The sequence below is a fragment of the Sapajus apella genome, unplaced genomic scaffold (assembly GCF_009761245.1).
Source record: "Sapajus apella isolate SASKATOON/1434 unplaced genomic scaffold, GSC_monkey_1.0 scaffold73, whole genome shotgun sequence".
In the NCBI taxonomy this organism is placed as follows: domain Eukaryota; kingdom Metazoa; phylum Chordata; class Mammalia; order Primates; family Cebidae; genus Sapajus; species Sapajus apella.
In genome coordinates this window covers 3,834,230-3,852,256 of record NW_022437013.1, presented here as the reverse complement: position 1 = coordinate 3,852,256, position 18,027 = coordinate 3,834,230, and the positions used below count along the sequence as shown (strand labels likewise).

Below are 18,027 nucleotides of genomic sequence, written 5' to 3'. Positions count from 1 at the left end.
ACAACCAACAAATATCCATATGTGTATACAGAGCTAAAACTTACCAGCACTTGGGTAATTGCATATATAGGATAATGCCTATATATGTCTGATTTGGGAATTTATAAATGGGGGGGGGGGCTTGTATTGAAATGTAAGTATGGAAAAGCCAGTGCTTTTATTTTGTGATACTTTGCTTTGCCTAAATCTTTGCTGCTTTATCTCAGTTTACATTCTTAAGATGGGCATCAGGATTGAGTTTTTATAAATGAGGCCGGGTGTGGTGGCTCACGCCTGTAATCCTGGCATAAGCGGGCGAATCACTTGAGATCAGGAGTTTGAGACCAACCCAGCCAATATGGTGAAACCCTGTCTCTACTAAAAATACAGAAACTAACCGGATGTGAGGCACATGCCTGTAATCCCAGGTCCTCGGAAGGCTGAGGCTGGAGAATCGCTTGAGTCCGGGAGGCAGAAATTGCAGTGAGCTGAGATTGTACCACTGCACTCCAACCTGAGTGACAGAGCGACTCCATCTCAAAAATAAATAAATAAATTAAAAAAAATGACTTTATTATAGGTAGTGAACATTATTAATGAGCCTTCTAAAATATTTTAGAACAAACTTTCATGGAAATAAATGCCTAATATTCACTTTGGTATCTTTCACCTTCTGTTGACTTAACTCTGCATTCTACATAGTTATCTTCAATTTCTTAAGTGTATTCAGTATTAAAATGAATGCTACTGAAATGGAGCCCTCTTCACTCAGCTCACTTTATCTAGATAGAAGTACATACTTATATTAAAAACAAAATAAAAAGCAAGTCTGGAAATGTAGACTAAGAAAGTCCCCATTCATCTTCTTCAGTCTTATGCACTTCAAAGTAACAAGTATTGGTTTTCATGCACTTCAAAGTAGCAAACTATTAAAATATTGGTGATTATCTTTCTGTATCATTCTCTTTGTGTTTGTCTTTTACATGTAGATGGACTCATATTTAACACTGTTACTTGTTCTTTTTAAATGTCCTTCTCAGTAATATAGATATACCCCATTTTTTCACTAGTTTACTGTCATTAATTATATCCCACCTGCCCACTCCCAAACAAACCACCCACAAGTATGTATGAGAGAATTATTATTTCACATTGGAATACCACCAGAAACATAAAAGCCATCATGCCTTGTTTTGCCTCTTCCAGTCAAAATGGAACTTCTTGTCACCTGAATAGAGAAATTATATGGTTGTCTGTTTTCTTTCTATAAGAACTGCTTATTCATCAGTTCTGGTTAACTGGATTCCTTTACTTCTTAACAACTTACAACTTAAGTTGTAACTTTCTCCTACCACAACTGCCTCCAGTTATTAACATTTCTTAGAGTTAATAAGTGTGATTTCCAAAAAGACAAGTGAAGAATAATAGAACTGGGATTAAATAACTTGATCTTTGGGAGAAGTTAGCCTAGGGAAGAGTAGGAAGATAGAAAAAAAAAGAATGCTTAGGATAATTGTTTCTGCTAAGGAGGCTTGGTGGCAGCATCTTTTCACAGATTGCAGAATCGTCTTGAGTAACTCAGTTTGTGATACCTTCAAAATGGAAGAACCTTAATTACTAGAGATCATATCCCTTATATAAAACAGAATTTTTGTTTTTTTATTAAGAGATAGGGATCTCACTCTGTTGCCTAGGCTAGAGTGTGGTGGCTATTCACAGGTGAGGTCATAGCACACTACAGTTTCAAATTCCTGGGATCATGTGACTCTCCTGCCTTAGTAGTTGAGACTACTGGCACACGCCACCCAACCTGGCTAAGACAGATTTTTTTTTTTTTTTTTTTTTTTTTTTTTATACAAAGACTCAGAAAACTTTGGAACAGTTACATAAACAAATTTCATCACATGCGACATTTTGACTGAACAAATTTTGCTTAACAAGCATGGCCTTTGAATTGTTTTGGGAAGAAAAAAAACCTAGGAATTCAAGAATCATCTAAGACCTTAAACTTTCATTTTTGTCATTGAGGAAGTCTCTCTAGCAGTACTGATGCTATATGGTGTATTGATATATTTCTATGAAGTTAAATGGATAACTTTTAAAATAATTGAATAAAATCCCTTTCCTCCCTTAGTCTGAGTTTAGAGTAATTGAGTATTTGACCTAATTTCTCCAGTCATTCTTAGAAGTTAGCTGAGTCTTTTGGCATCTGTTAGTCTTTCTGTTATGTTCAGTAACTCAATTTCTAAGTGTTCGTTTTTTTATTTTGCAAATTTGTAAATCAGGACTTTTTTGGTATATTAAAATAATGTGATTGAGGCTCACAGTGTAACCTTAGTAGTGATTTTAATTTTGGCATTTAAAAGTCAACTGCCAAGAAAATCTCTGAGATACGGGTTACATTTCCTTATATTTAGATATTAAAAAATCACTTTTAAAAAAATAAATTCAGTTATCAATCACTGCCTACTGACTCAGTTTCAAGTTATTTACCATCTTAATTTCATTGTTTTAAGATGTATAACATTCACTTAATTATTCTGTGTGTTTTTCTTTAGATTCTACTCTGCTATTCAAGTAGTGGTCACTATGATTCTGTGTACTCAAAACAATTTCAGTCAAGTGCAGCTGTTTGTCAGGGTATGTGAAGGCTTTATAAATTTTGGGTGTAATTTTAGATGACTTGTCACTCTTTAATTTCAGGGATCCACCATGAATAGCCCCTTTAAAGACTTGTTGGTACCTATTAAAGTTGCACATAGGGTTATGACTGTTTTCATGTAGTTAATATAAATCTTATTTTGACAATTGGAATTTTGGCCATTTTCCCTTCAGCTGTATTGTACGAAATTCTGTATAAAGATGTATTTGTTGTGGATGAAGAAGAGTTGAAAACTGCGATTAAATTGTTTCGAAGTGGTTCTAAGAAAAACAGAAATAATGCTGTGACTGGGAGTGAGGATGCCCATACTGTCTACAAGAGTTCAAATCAGAATAGGTAATAAAGGGAAAGGGATATCATTATAATTATATTTCAAACTTCTGTGCATCATTATTTGAAAGTAGAAGGGGCCTGGCAAACTTGTGAGTTAGATTGCATATTCACACATACACATATATTAAGGATATATATTTTTGATGGGGGGACAGTTTTGCCAAAACATATGTATTGTGAGATGCCCAGACTTTGGGGGTTTTGTTCAAGTCGTTTTGTATTGCTAGAAGAAACTTCAGAACTATCTAATTACATGGTTCTCAAACTTTAATTGTATAAGAATTAAAGTGTTTGTCAGAAAGACAGATTCCTGGGCCTACTGTCACAAAATTTGAGGTCAGAATGGGACCAGGAATCTTTTTTAGGCAAGTGTGTCTAAGCATTCTGATGTAGGTAGGCTGTGACCATACTTTGAGAAAATACAGATTCTAAAGTAGCACCATCATTTTCTAGATAACAACTGAGGTTCATTGGTTACTTGACACATTCAGCTAGTAGAAAATCTCTCAGTCTAAGTTTTAGGAGTGTTTGCGTATCTGCCTTTGGTATGCACTATGAGTACACATTGTGTGCCTCTGAGGAAACAACTATTCAGCAGCTCTAGTTGAACACTTTGGGTTTGAGATAATAAAGTAGATGTCTTATATTTCTTCTGATTCCTAGTTCTGCCTGCAAATTCAGATAGGTTTGGTGCTAGGTAAGTGTCACCTTGTGATTTTTGTCTTGCATTTCTATTTCTTGGATGTTTAAAGCTTCCAAGTGTTTTAAATTTTTTTTTTTTTTTTTTTTTTTTTGTGTATGTGTGTGTGAGGGGTGTGGGGAGGGTTTTTAAAGCTTATTTGGGACTGCCAGGAGTGGCAACCAGGTATTAGGATAAAGATTGCTTCGTTCTTCACTGATTACTTCTGATTACTTGTCTTAAGGACTTTAGGCTTACAGAAACTACATTAGTAAGAAGTCAAGGTGTATTAGTTATCTATTGCTGTGTAACACTGCAACTACAAACTTGGCAGCTTAAAACAGCACACTTTTCTCACAGTTTATGTGGATTAGGAATATGATCATGGCTCAGCTGGATCTTCTGCTGAGTGTCTCATAAGACTAATGAGGATGTTAATCAGGACTGAGTTCTTCTCTGGAGCTTTGACTGAGGAAGGATCCACTTCCCCATTCATGGTACCTGGCAGCATTCAGTTCCTTTGAGCTATAGGACTGAGAGCTTCAAGTTTTTGCTGTCAGTTGGCCAGAAGTAACCCTCAGCTCCTTGCTACATTGCAGTGGTGAACATGGCTGCTTGCTTTCTTATAGGCAGCAGAGGAGAGACCAGTAAAATTGATGAGGCAGGTATCATAGGGATAACCTTACGAGTGTGTCCTCACAGGAGTTGTAAAATATAGGAGGTAATCTGCTAAATATATTGTAGCACATACTTATAAAAAGGAACCATAAATGCAAATGTTGGGATGAGAAAGCATTGGCCTCATTTTTAGAACTGAGTTAATTTACCACTAGGTGGTGGTGTAGTTGTTAGGCTTAAGAAACTACTACATTTATAAAAAGCTCTTTGCTCTGCATCTTTTGAATTAGGATGGAAGAGTGGGGTGCCTGCCGCAATGCTGAAAATATACCAGAGGGCTACAATAAAGGAACAGAAGAAACCAAGGTTTGATATTTTCTAAGGCAAAGAATTTTCATTCTCTTGGCTTGCAGCATCATGACTTAAACTAGTTAAAGTCAGATAGTATATTCTAGTTATATGGGTTGAGGGAAGAGTTGGTCATTTTCTTTTGTGAAAGTGTCACCTATCTTTAAACTTATATGTGTGCTTAATGTTATTTGAATTCTTATTCTTATGGAATTTTAGATTTCTCAGAAGAAACCGAACACTTTAGAAATTTCAGGAGCAATATGCTTTTAAGCTAAATATTACAAAGCCAATATTTAATTTGTAATCAGTCTTCGGATGCTAAGGATTTTTTCATGAAGAAATTCAATGCCTATCTTTATTTTGTTCAAACTAGGTGATAATCATGGTTTAAAGTTGGAGAAACAGAAGAAATTTTACCACCCCTATGGGACTAAAATAGGCCTTCGGTTTGAGGCTAGCTAAACAAGGCAAATACTATTATAGCAATCTCTGTGTATACCTGAGGTGCTTGTAATTTTGGAATAGTATTGATATAGTGAAATTCTAGGAAAGCAGAAGAAAAGTGGTAGTTTCTTTGGAAATTTTAACAGGATTTGACAAAATGAATTAAACTTCAGATAGTTCCAGGGGATTTTGGAGTACAGAAATACTTGTACCTCCATGTGTATATCATGATGACACTTCCTGAAGAGCTTTGATTTTTTAATCCTGGTTTGTGATGCATTGGTTTATATGGGATGTGTCCTGAGTTGCTTCCTGCTTTAGCCATTATTTCCCTTCTGCCATCTAAAACCTTGAATGTTACTTGCATATTACTACTATAATCTCCTGATTTTTAAAATATGTGGCAAAATTTATCATGCAATTTATTTCTTGTTTTAATAAAGAACAACATGTACTTCTTTTTTTAAGAAGAAAGAACCTTAATTCTTCCCTCTTCATAGAAAGAAGACTAAGGATTGTCAGTTTGTAGCATGATTATTTTTGTTTTAGTCTCCAGAAAATCCATCAAAGATGCCCTTCCCCTATAAGGTGCTGAAAGCCCTGGATCCAGAAATCTATCGTAATGTAGAGTTTGATGTTTGGTTGGACAGCAGAAAAGGTAATGAAATATCAACAGGATACTTTTGAATCCAGGAGACTAATTTTGCAAATTATGTTGAACATCTCTTAAATACTGTTACAAAATCAGCTTGGTACTTTTTATCTTACTCCATATATGATTTAAATCCAAAGGACGGAACACAGCTTTAGAAGTGACAGGGATCTTTTAGAGTCTGATGTTTGCCTGGGACTTCAACTTTGCAAAGACTATGTCGAGATAATTTTTAGATAGCCTTATGAAACTTTTAATGACTGAAAACAGGCTCATCTTAAATTTCATGTGTTACGACCACCTTCTTTGATAAATCAGTAGGTTAGGGCTGTGGGCCAGCCTAACTCACCAACTGTTTTTGTGTGGTCCATGAGCTAAGAATGGTCTTTAATTCTTAAACGGCAGAAAAAATTAAAAGAATAACATTGTGACACATGAAAATTATATAATTCAAATTTCAGTGTTCATAAAATTTTACAGCAGAGTTTGAGTAGTTCTGAGTAGTAGTTATGGCCTAAGAAACTGAAAATACTTACTTTCTTGCTCTTTGCAGGAAAAATTTACGAATCCATGAAATAGGTCATTGTTTTTCTCCTTATAAGATATCTAAAGTGATCAACCTAGGCCTTAAAGTTTTGCCTTCAAGATAAGCCTTTAATATTTCACATTCAACTCCTTGAACCCTGAAAAACCTAGCTAATGTCTCTTATAGAGACAATCTAGAATGAGGTTAAGACCTTGGGAAACACAGTAAGTTGTTTTTTTTTTTTAAAAAAAAAAAATGGTTGATTTGAAGAAGCTGAATAGTGTTACTTTCAATTGTACCTCTTTAGTGTTTGACTGTCTCAGGTTACAAACTCCCAATTTCCACCTATTTATTTTTTAAAGCACAAAATTTTTCTGGAAGGTCTCTTTAAATTGGCTGCAGAAATAACCCGTCAAGAATGATAGACTGGCCCTTTGGAGCTTTAACCCTATTTTCACTTATAATGGTAGTGCTGTCAAAGGCACTATCGTAAAAGTAAATGAGAAATTAAATGATATAGGAAAGGAACCAGTAAAGTTGAGCTTGAATCTTCATTTTCTTTTAATAGAACTTCAAAAATCTGATTACATGGAGTATGCTGGGAGACAGTACTATTTGGGAGACAAGTGTCAGGTTAGTTCCTTCTTCAAGAATCAGTAATTTGTTTAAGAATATGCTTGCAGTCATAATATGAGTTGAGCAAGACTTACAAAGTACTAGAAACTTTTTTTTTTGCTTTGTTTGTTTATTTTTCTAAAGAGATAGGGTCTAGCTCAGTTCCCTCGGCTGGAATATAGTGGGATGCTCATGGCTCATGAATTCCTGGGCTCAAATGATCCTTCTTCCACAGCCTGTCTAGTGGCGGGATCTACAGGCACGTACCATCATGCCTGTCTAATTTCTTTAATTTTTATTTTCTCTTATAGAGACAGGGTCTCACTGTGTTGCCCAGGCTGGTCTCATTTCTGGCCTCAAGTGATCCCCTCACCTTGGCCTCCCAGTGTTGGGATTATAGGCATGAGCTACCACGCCCAGCCTAAAAAAATGTTTTTTTTTAATGTTTGTGTTACATTTTCATTACAAATTTGGTGATTAGATGTAAGGTTCTTTCAGTATGTGCTACCTCCATGCATCCAGACTGGCAGTGTTGAGATGAATAACTTTAAAAAGTAGACACTGAACTCCATTTGGAAAAAAGTGGTCTTTTGTTTGGCAGTAGCCATATCTGTCACTGGCCTTGAGACTAGATGTATTCTCTTTTCAGGTTTGCTTGGAGTCAGATGGAAGATATTATAATGCTCATATCCAGGAAGTTGGAAATGAGAACAATTCAGTAACAGTCTTCATTGAAGAATTGGCAGAAAGGTAGGAATATTATAATTTAAATTACTAAAATCTTTGGTTCCTGGTTCCATTTGGTAATATTAAATAGAGAATTACCAGGATGCTAGTAAGATAATCAGAATTTTATCTGGTATTGGCCTAGGGTGACTTACCTTGAATTATAAAAGCATGTGCTGAAGTATGAAATCTCAATATAGGTATTAGATATGTATAAAAGTTTTCAAATCTTAGTCACTAGCCTACTTATTAGAAATACTAAGTACAATAGAATTCTGAAACAAAACTGTTCATAGTAATTGGAAAGTTGGATTACTAACTGAGCCTCTGCCAGTATAAAAACAAGCTAATTTAGTCTTTCTCAAACTTTACCATGCACCAGAATTCCCTGGAGGGCTTGTGAAAACACAGATTAGTGAGCCCAGTCTCTGAAGTTTCTGATTCAGTAAGTCTGAGGTGGGGCCCAAGACTTTTAATTTTGAACAAGTTTCCAGGTGGTGCTAATGCTGCTGGTCCACTTTGAGAATCATGAAATGAGGTTATGCTGCTCTAACAACCAAAACATCTTAAAACAATAATGTCCTTTCTCCTTCATTTAGCATGTCCATAGTGGGTCCGCAGATGGGATCCCGTCTAACAGAGATTCTAACACGTGCTTCCATGGTCATAGGGAATAAAATGAAAACATAACAATCCATTTTCTGGATCTTAAAATGTCTCATATTTTATTGACCAGAGTGGTTTACATTGCCAAGCCTCATGTCAATGGGGTAGGGGAATATAATTCTCCAAGGAGGTACAGCAAATATGTGTGAACTAATACAGTTTACCAGTCTTTCTTCTGAAATGTGATCGGTACTAGAAACAGCAGTGAAATTATAAAAACTACTCTTAGGTTTTCTAACCTAAAAAAAGGTGAAGCTGTTGTCAACCAGGTTTTAATAGAATACACTTGAAGTATAAGGGGTGGGATACATATTTTGAATGAGAGTTAAGTCTGTGTTGCAATATCTTCATGGTGATACCTTTAACTTTTAAGGCACGTTGTTCCACTGGCTAACTTAAAACCAGTTACCCAAGTGATGCCTTTTCCTGCCTGGAATGCTATGCCCAGTCGTAAAGGAAGAGGTTACCAGAAAATACCTGGGGGATATATCCCAGAAATGGGTTTGTATGCTAAAGGTTTTTTTTTCCCCTTCATGCACTCCCTTTAACTTACCTACATTGTACTATTTTTTAAATGTATGTAATATGTCTTGTTGTAGGGTAGATTTTCTTAATTTCAGCACTACTCATAATGGAATGGATACTATTTCATTGTTGAGGGGCTGTCCTGTGCCTTGTAGGATGCTTCACAGCGTCCCTGGCTTCTTATCCACTAGATGCCAGTAGCACCCTCTGCCTAGTATGACAAACAAAAATGTTTCCAGACATTGCCAAATAGTCTCTAGGGGAGGGAGAGGTAAGATTGTCCCTCGTTGAGAACCGTGGTTCTTAAGGGACTTTGTGTAAACTTAAACACTCATATGTGAGAGCTAAAAAGAAAAAAAAAAAAAAATTGATCTTGTGGAGATGAGTAGAATGATGGTTACCAGAGGCTCAGAAGGGTGGTGAGGATTGGGGATAAAGAGGAATTAGTTAATGGGTACAAAAATAGATAGTAGGATTAAGGTCTAATATTTGGTAGTGTAATAGGGTGATTATAATTAATAATTGTGTGTTTCAAAATAACTGGAGGACTGGATTTGGAATGTTCCCAACACAAAGAAATGGTAAATGTTTGAGGTGATAGATACCCTAATTACCCCGATTTGATCATTACACATTGTATGCTTGTATGAAAGTACTGCATGTACCCCATAACCTACTGTTCTGCACTTATAAAAATTAATTTAAAAAACTTAAGCTGACATGGATCTTAGACTCTAAAACTTCAGGGGAAAATATTTCTTAGAGAACTAGAAAAACACCTCATAGAAGCAGCCAGGGATATTAACAGGCATAATTTATTAGAGAATAGTAATGTATGTGATTGGATGACTCAGTATTTTTGTTTTGTTCCGTTTTGTTTTCAAGGAGTCTCTGACACCCAGGCTGGAATCAGTGGTGCAGTCTTGGCTCACTGCAACCTCTGCCTCCTGGGCTTAAGCAGTTCTCCTGCCTCAGCCTCCCAAGTAGCTGGGATTACAAGTGCACACTACCATGCCCGGCTAGTTTTTGTATTTTTAGTAGAGAATGGGGTTTTACCGTGTTGGCCAGCCTGTTCTCGAGCTCCTGATCTCAAGTGATCACCTGCCTCGGCATCCCAAAGTGCTGGGATTACAGGCAGGAGCCACCATGCCCAGCCATGGATAACTCAGTGTTTTGATGACCTATACTAACCTGCCCATACTGGGGATAGTTCCGAGATATACCTCTTGATACAGAAATTACCTGCTGGTTTTGCCCTTCCAAATAAAAGATCTAGCATATCCTTCAAAAATACAAAAATTCCCTCCCTACATTTATTTGGTTTGTTCCTAGGGGAAGCATTGGAAATTTTAAGGCAGTGTGGTGGTAACAGTACACTGGGCCTTCTGCTTTGGTTATGAAGCTTATTTGCTACTTCTTTGTTTGCCTGAAAGTTATATCAGAGATGGACATGAGGCAACAGAAGAAGATGTTCAAGAAAGTTCGAGGGAAAGAAGTGTACATGACTATGGCTTACGGCAAGGGAGACCCCCTCCTCCCACCCAGGCTACAGCACAGTATGCATTATGGGCATGATCCTCCAATGCACTACTCAACAGCTGGCAATGTTATGTCTAATGAACATTTTCATACTCAACATCCATCTCCAAGACAAGGTCGAGGATATGGGATGCCCAGGTAAAAACATTGATAGATTTGTATTTTCATTGTCTGGGAAATATGAAGCAGTTGAAGAGATATAAGAAGATAGAATGCCGTCAAGATGAGTGTCTGTGTGACATACAGATTGTATTTCCTTAATAATAGTCTTAATGCCCGTATTGCAGAGAGCAGAGCTCTTTCTAGTTGAATGTATTTAGAAAGATGGGTTAGTTCTATTTGAGTACAGAGACTGACTACTTAGGGTTAGTGAATAGAGGGTTCTATTTCCCTTTCCCTTTATTCTTAGAAATTCGTCTTGGTTTATAAACAGGCACAACATGCCGGGCCCTAAAGTTGGTTTTTACCCAGGCCCAGGTAAAAGGTGCTGCCAGAACTATGATAACTTCTCTTACAGATCTCGGTAAGTATTGTGTTGAGAGAAAATGGGTAAGCCTGATTTCATTGCTGAACATTAATGTTTTAAAAAGTGTCAACTTTGAGATATTTGAACTGTTATTTGTAAATTAGGAACAGGTTACTGTATTTCATCATTTCTACTTTTTAATTATTTGAACCACTTAAGTTCATTTAGACGTAGTCACCGCCAGATGAGTTGTATGAATAAGGAGTCCCAGTATGGATTTGCTTCAGGGAATGGACAAATGCCCAGGGGCTTGGAAGAAACGATTACTTTTTATGAAGTTGAAGAAGGGGATGAGACTGCTTATCCAACTTTACCTGTGAGTGGATCAAAGCTTTACTCAAAAAGCTGTTTACTTGTTTCATTTATTTTTTTGAAGTAAAGGCAATGTGGATAAATTTTAGATTTTGTACAAATAAACCAAGCCTTTTCTGGAAAATGACAATGAGAAAAGAGACATTTTCTCCCACCTGTTCCTAGAGAAGGGAGTAGCGGTAGACTAATAATCTTGCCTATATAGTATGGGTTGATATTTTCTATTTTCTTGATGATTACTTCATATGTTTTGTATCCTAAAGTGCATGGAAAACATTTAATTACGGAGTTCTCTTACAACATCAGTTCACATTGTTAGGCTAGTTTTTTAAAGTGCCTTTTAAAACATTCCTCTAGCTTTTTTTTTTTTTTTTTTCTGACTGTATAGTGAGAACTACAGTGTATGTGTGTCTCTTTGATGCAGAATCATGGAGGTCCCTCTACAATGGTTCCTGCTACTTCAGGATGCTGTGTTGGAAGGCGGGGACATAGCTCTGGCAAACAGACTTTGAATTTAGATGAGGGCAATGGCCAGAGTGAAAATGGTGAGTCAGTAACAGTTAAATATTTTTTAAAAGATTCTTGTGTCATTAGCATATCAGGGCAGTGAAGTAGACCAATTTGTTTTTGGGGTCTCTCTCTGTTTCAGTAGCATAATTTTGAAAGAGTTATATAAGTTCTTATTGCTTGCTGGGTTTTGAATATGTCCTGGTATTTCTCAGAATAATGGACTTCTATTTCAATAGGCTGCTACATTGTTGTAACTTGTTTTCAGCTCTCTGCCTAGGTCTTTATTGAGTTTTGACTTTATGTCAGATATCATTATGGGAAAATCTATTCCTTATTAGTAAGGCACTGTTTATAGTTGTCCTCACCATTTGTATAACTACATTAGGCTTTTTGTGTGACTGGCTATTATTTTTTAAGACTGCTATGAAGTAACTTCTTTGCCCAAATAAGTCTATTTAATCTATAAACATTACTCTTTATTGAACCTTATGTGATACCCACTCTACTAAGTCATTATATTCATAATATAGTCATTCGTGTGTTCTTCTGAGGAATGTGCTATCCCTATTTTACACATGAGGAAATTGAGATTCAGAGGGCAAATGACATGGCCAAGGTCATATCCTTGGCAGAGATACAATTTTTTGTAACTCTTTTATTGAGATATAATTTACATATCATACAATTTCAGCTATTTAAAGTATACAATTCCATGGTTTTTATTCAGAGTTGCATAGCATCACCACAGTTAATATTAGGACATTTTTATCACCACAGTAGTGAAACCCGGTGCCCATTAGGGCCATTCCCCATTTCTCCCAGTCCCCAACCCTTCGCAATCATCAGTCTGTTTTCTTTCTCTATTGATTTGTCTCCTCTGGACATTTTATATAATTGGAATCATACACACACACACACACATACCCTTAACAGTTTTTTTATATTGCCTCCTACCATGGAATGTGTTTATTTTTACTTTTAAAAGATACTGTATGTGCCTATTGTAATAATTGTGGAGCATTGAGTGGCTTGAGGCATTCCGAATGACTTATTAATGAGTTCCTTATTTTCTTGTGGTATTGTTTTTTTTTTTTTTTTTTTTTTTGTTACTAGTGTAGACGAAAATAGATATTTTTTAGGAATTTAATAAGTGAAAAAATCTAGTACAAGAATGATTTGTGAAAACTTTGTACATGTGTCCATGCATGTGTTTAAGGACATTTACTGTCTGCTCTTATTTACATGACCCTTTTGTCTTTTAGCTCTATGGGTAGTGTGGTATATTTGAAATAACCAAATCTTTGCTCCCACTTTAAATCCGGAGGAGTTGCATGTGTGTTTGATAAGTGGTGTGTTTGATAAGTGGTGTGTTTTAGAATCAGATTTACTTTAGAACTGTGGGGTTATATTTGTCGGAAAACCATCCAATTGAGTATTGACTTTGCATTTCAGTGGTACAGAAATCTTAAAATACTTCAGTCTGCTGAGCCATCCTTTGAGGACACACTGATTTTGCATGTATTACTTACATGAAACAGATTGAAAAACAGATGAGGCATAACATATTCCCTTAATGTCCACCAAAGGAAACAGTGGATTATACTCATACTTTGTAGTGACCATTGAGTATTTAGTATATGTAAAGCAATATGCTAAGTTATTTTCACTTCTATTAACCATCCTCAAAACGCCTATGAACTAGGCACTGTTATTCCATTTTACAGTGAAGAATTGAGGCATAAAGATTAAATACTTGCCTAAAATCATGTAGTTAATCACAGTTCACATCTAGGCAATCCTCACTCCAGAGCCTATGTGCTTAATCACCACACTGTAGCCTCCCTGGAAAAATTGGGCACAACTGAATTTTCACCTCTGTCTGACCTCTAAGAGCTAAGCAAATTTTCAGAGGTGAGATTTGTAAAGTTTACAGCTAATCTCTGTCTTCAGTATTTGTTGACTAGTCTGAAAGCTCATATCACTTTCCAGGATGTGTGCACTTTAGTTTTGAGCATATAACCATAAAACTGGAGGAAAAAGCAAGTGCTGACCATTTGGCTCTGCTGAGCTAAAAAGACCTATATAAACACAATTCTTGTGTCTTTTTTTCCCAGGGGGATATCATGAAGAATGTCTTTATCCTGCAGGTCAGTAAGATCTATAAATCATCTGACATTCATCATTGTTTATAGAATTTCAAGCTATAAAATAATGCTCATTTTTTACTTTGGCTATATTCTCTAGAGCCAGACTATGAAACTTCAGGTGTTTATAGCACAACTGCATCTACAGCAAACTTGGTAGGTATTTAATAATAGCAAAGAGTTATAGCTTCTACTATTTACTAGGGTACTGTTAAGAGCTATACATATAAATGTATTTAAATCAGAACAACCCTGTGAGGCTTAGTATCATTCTCATTTTGAAGATGAAGAAATTGAGACAGAAATTAACTTATTTTCTGGAATTAATCTATTTAGAGATATTCTAACAGCAATAATGATCTTTTAGAAGATTTTATGATTTTTTATTAGAATGGATCATAAATCTCACTTAATATAACAAAAGTTTGCTTCTCCCTTATGCTAGTAGAGGTCTATAGAAGGGCTTGCTCAGGTACTCAGGCTGATGGAAGTTTGTCCATGATTGCTAAGGCAGGAAATAAAATTTGGTAAATGGTGCACTGGCTTCTACAGCTTCCACCAGAGATGATACATGTCACTTTCTTTTCCATTTCACTGGCCAGAGCAGGTACCACTGAAGAGTTTAACTTCTCTGTGCCTGAAAGGCAAAAAGAAACATTTTAACAGTGCTAATAACTATATCATTCAACTTGCTCTCTCTCTCATAGGCAGAACACTTGTTTCTACCTCAAAGGAGGCATCCTAAAAGGTCCCATTCAGTGTAATCAAACTCATAGCCTAAGATTTCTGGGCTGTGTGTAGTACTTGTTATATTGGGTCCAGATGTGGCTTCTTGTGATCTTGAGACCAAAAACCAAAAATACAGATTTTTTTTTAACCTCTCTCCCCAATTTACAATGCTGAAGCAGGCACTGAAATTCTCACTCAGAAAGGGGGAAAATGGGAGATAAAAAACAGTTACTGTCCTGTAGCCATTCTGAGACCTTTATGGGCAAACGTTATAAGTTCCCCCAGCGTACTCATGGGGACTCTTCCCTGAAGAGTTATCTTGTTCATTTTCTGAGGCTCTTGGCCACTCCCAAGGCCTATCCTTGCTTGGCAATATTTCAAGTAGGCATTGGAGAATAATCCTTCCTTGGCAACTGAGCAGCTTTCTAAGCTTGCTACTTACAGAAGATTTGGAGGCCCAAGGGTGGTTTTATCTCAATTGAATGGTTTTAGTTTTGGCTCATGATTTCTTTGGCTGTGAGATTATTTTATTCTGCTTCTTTTGGTTTCATGTACCAATAACCCCAATAACCATACTACAGTTCTTTTCCATAAATATACTACTAAGACTTGCTATAATTCTTTGTGTTTTTAATCCTTATATTTTTCTCTACTTGATTGCAAGTGGCTTGAGTTTATCTTGCGTTGATGGAAGAGCCATGCCTTTTGGAAACTTTTCTACAGCCATTTTGTTGAAGTGCAAGGATTTACTAGATGTTATACCCTTAGTTGAACTCTGGCTTTGAGACATCTTATTGCATTCAGGGGTTTTTAACAAAAGAGTTGCTGCAAGGTTAAGTTTTCATGTTGTCGTTATTCAATGCATTCATCAATATTACCCTTTATAGTTTAGGCTTGAAACAATTGTTCCTTCAACCCTATGAGTCCCTGTATGCAAGGAATCTATTCCCTCTCATTCCTGCTTGCAAACTACTAATTCTCTCCTACACACACCTGTCTTAAACTAACTTGCTTTAAACCGTACCAACAGTAATCAAAGCACAATACTAACATCCTGTCTTCTAAACTGCTTACCCTAAGAGTTACACGTTCATAATTCCTTCTCAATTAGGATTTTGTTGTAGCTGTACCCTACTTCTAGTTACCAATTTCTGTTTTAGTCCAGCTAGGTTATGCTGCACTGTAACAACTCCCCAAAATCTCAGTGGCTTAACTTGGGAAGAGTTGTTCTTGCTAGTGTTATACAGGTTCAATTTAAGTTGGTAGCAGGCTTCCAGGCTATGACTGTTCTTCATAGTCACTTAAGGACCCAGGCTGATGGACACATACTATCATGATCATCACAGCAGGGCAGAAGATACAGAGATTGGACATTGACTCATAACATTTCTGTTCATATTTTATTGACCCAAGTAACTTGGTCATTCCTGACTTTAGATGGAGCCGGGAAGGGCAGTCCTACCATGTATCCAGGAGAACCGGAATATTTATAAAGAACTTGAATAACTAACTTATATTCTCTAATTATGACTAATTAGAGAATTAGTCATAATTAATAGTGACATCTTAATATACTAAATTTTTGTTTTTACTGTTTAGGCAATATACCTTAGGAAGGAGAAGAAAACTCTGATATGTAATTTTCTTTCTGTTTTTTCTCCTTCCCTTACTTTGCTCCTTCCAGAGAAAGTTTTCTCCTCCTTTTCCTGACACCATTATTATTCTCATGTCATGTGCTTTTGATATTACGTCTTGAAGTAGCCATCCAAGTGAAAAGGCAAATGAGAATTTTACCATGAGGGATGACAAGAATAGATGCTTTCTTTCTGTTCCTTCAGTTTCACTTGTCACATGTTCCTTTTTGTTCTGAATTTTAAAAACCCCAATAGCTTTCAATCTCTTCATATATTCCACTCCCTCTGCCCCCATCACCAAATCCATAGCAAATTTCTATTATTGCTAAAATAAAGGAGAAATGTCTTCAGAATTATCAGTGTACATTTTTTTAAAAAACCTCTTGTTTTTAAATTTTTAATTTCAACAGGTTTTTGGAGAATAGGTGGTGGTTGGTTAAAATGAGTAAGTCCTTTAGTGGTGATTTCTGAGATTTCAGTGCACTCATCATTTGAGCAGTGTACTACTGTACCAAATGCGTAGTCTTTTATCCCTCACCGCCCCCCCGCCCTTTCCCCTGAGTCTCCAAAGTCCATTGTCTCATTTTTATGCCTTTGTGTCCTCATAGCTTAGCTTCCATTTATGAGTGAGAACATACAGTGTTTATTTTTTCATCTTGAGTTACTTCACTTAGAATAATGGTCTTCAATTCCATCCACGTTGCTTCAAATGCCATTATTTTGTTTCTTTGTATGACTGAGTAGTATTCCGTGGTATAAATACACCACATTTTCTTTATCCACTTGTTGATTGATGGGCATTTGGGCTGGTTCTATATTCTTGCAGTTGCAAATTGTGTACTATAAACATACATGTGCTGGTATCTTTTTTTGTATAATGACTTCTTTTCCTCTGGGTACATACCCAGGAGTGGGATTGCTAGATCAAATATTAGTTCTACTTTTAGTTCTTTAAGGAATCTCCACACTGTTTTCCACCATGGAAAGCTGTACTAGTTTACATTCCTACCAACAGTATAAAAGCTTTCCCTTTTCACCACATCCATGCCAACATCTATTTTTTTTATATTTTTGATTATGGCCATTCTTGCAGGAGTGAGGTGATACCACATTGTGGTTTTTATTTGCATATCCTTGATCATTAGTGATGTTGAGCATTTTTTTCATGTTTGTTGGCCATTTGTGTATCTTCTTTTAGAATTATCTATTCATGTCCTTAGCTCACTTTTTGATGGGATTTTTTTCTCTTGCTGAATCCAGTTCCTTGTAGATTCTGGATATTAGTCCTTTGTTGAATGTATAGATTGCTAGATTGCAAAGATTTTTCTCCCACTCTGTGAGTTGTCTGTTTACTCTGTGTTATGCAGAAGCTTTTTTGTTTAATTAAGTCTTATCTATTTATGTTTGTTTTTGTCCAATGCAGGACTCTTTGAATAAGGATTTCTAGGCATAGCCTTCTAAGAAATCGTGAACATTTATTTCTACTTCTTATTTCCATGTCTAACACTCAACTAAATGTTTCTCTAGAAGTATTTGGTATTCTGAGCCAGGGAAAATGTCTGCGTTTTGGCAGGGGCTTTGGCTTTACTTGAACACAAACTTTGTGATTGTCCATGTTAAGTGGGGTCACCTTTTCACAGTAAGGTTCCTCTTGTTGTTTCCTGTGATTACCTTTCCGTGTTGTCTCTGTGCTCTTATTAATGCAACCAATTTCTGCTGCTAGAGTTTTTGCTGCCACGACAAGCTATCATGCATGAGTCCAAGCCATTCAAATATCATTTTTGCTTTTAGAAAGACACAGTTTTGAATCAGAGGAGAATGATATTTGAATATTACAATATCTGTTAAATCTGACTT

At 36.2% G+C, this 18,027-nt stretch overlaps 1 protein-coding gene across 19 annotated transcripts in view; it reads left to right on the top strand.

The window, feature by feature from the left end:
• Positions 1 to 18,027, top strand: part of ALG13 (ALG13 UDP-N-acetylglucosaminyltransferase subunit) — a 128,802-nt gene that overhangs the window by 31,682 nt on the left and 79,093 nt on the right. For 11 of the 19 annotated variants that reach the window (XR_004260617.1, XM_032250789.1, XM_032250787.1 and 8 more), the window contains exons 9-21: positions 2,538 to 2,619; positions 2,815 to 2,977; positions 4,562 to 4,637; positions 5,616 to 5,724; positions 6,813 to 6,877; positions 7,509 to 7,609; positions 8,625 to 8,752; positions 10,210 to 10,453; positions 10,725 to 10,838; positions 11,001 to 11,157; positions 11,578 to 11,698; positions 13,778 to 13,810; positions 13,908 to 13,963. Coding sequence is in view for 16 of the 19 variants with exons in the window: in XM_032250789.1 (XP_032106680.1) it covers positions 2,538 to 2,619; positions 2,815 to 2,977; positions 4,562 to 4,637; positions 5,616 to 5,724; positions 6,813 to 6,877; positions 7,509 to 7,609; positions 8,625 to 8,752; positions 10,210 to 10,453; positions 10,725 to 10,838; positions 11,001 to 11,157; positions 11,578 to 11,698; positions 13,778 to 13,810; positions 13,908 to 13,963 (1,449 nt within the window). In the remaining 3 variants the exon portion in view is untranslated. The other 8 variants (XR_004260618.1, XM_032250799.1, XM_032250788.1 and 5 more) reach the window with 7 other exon arrangements.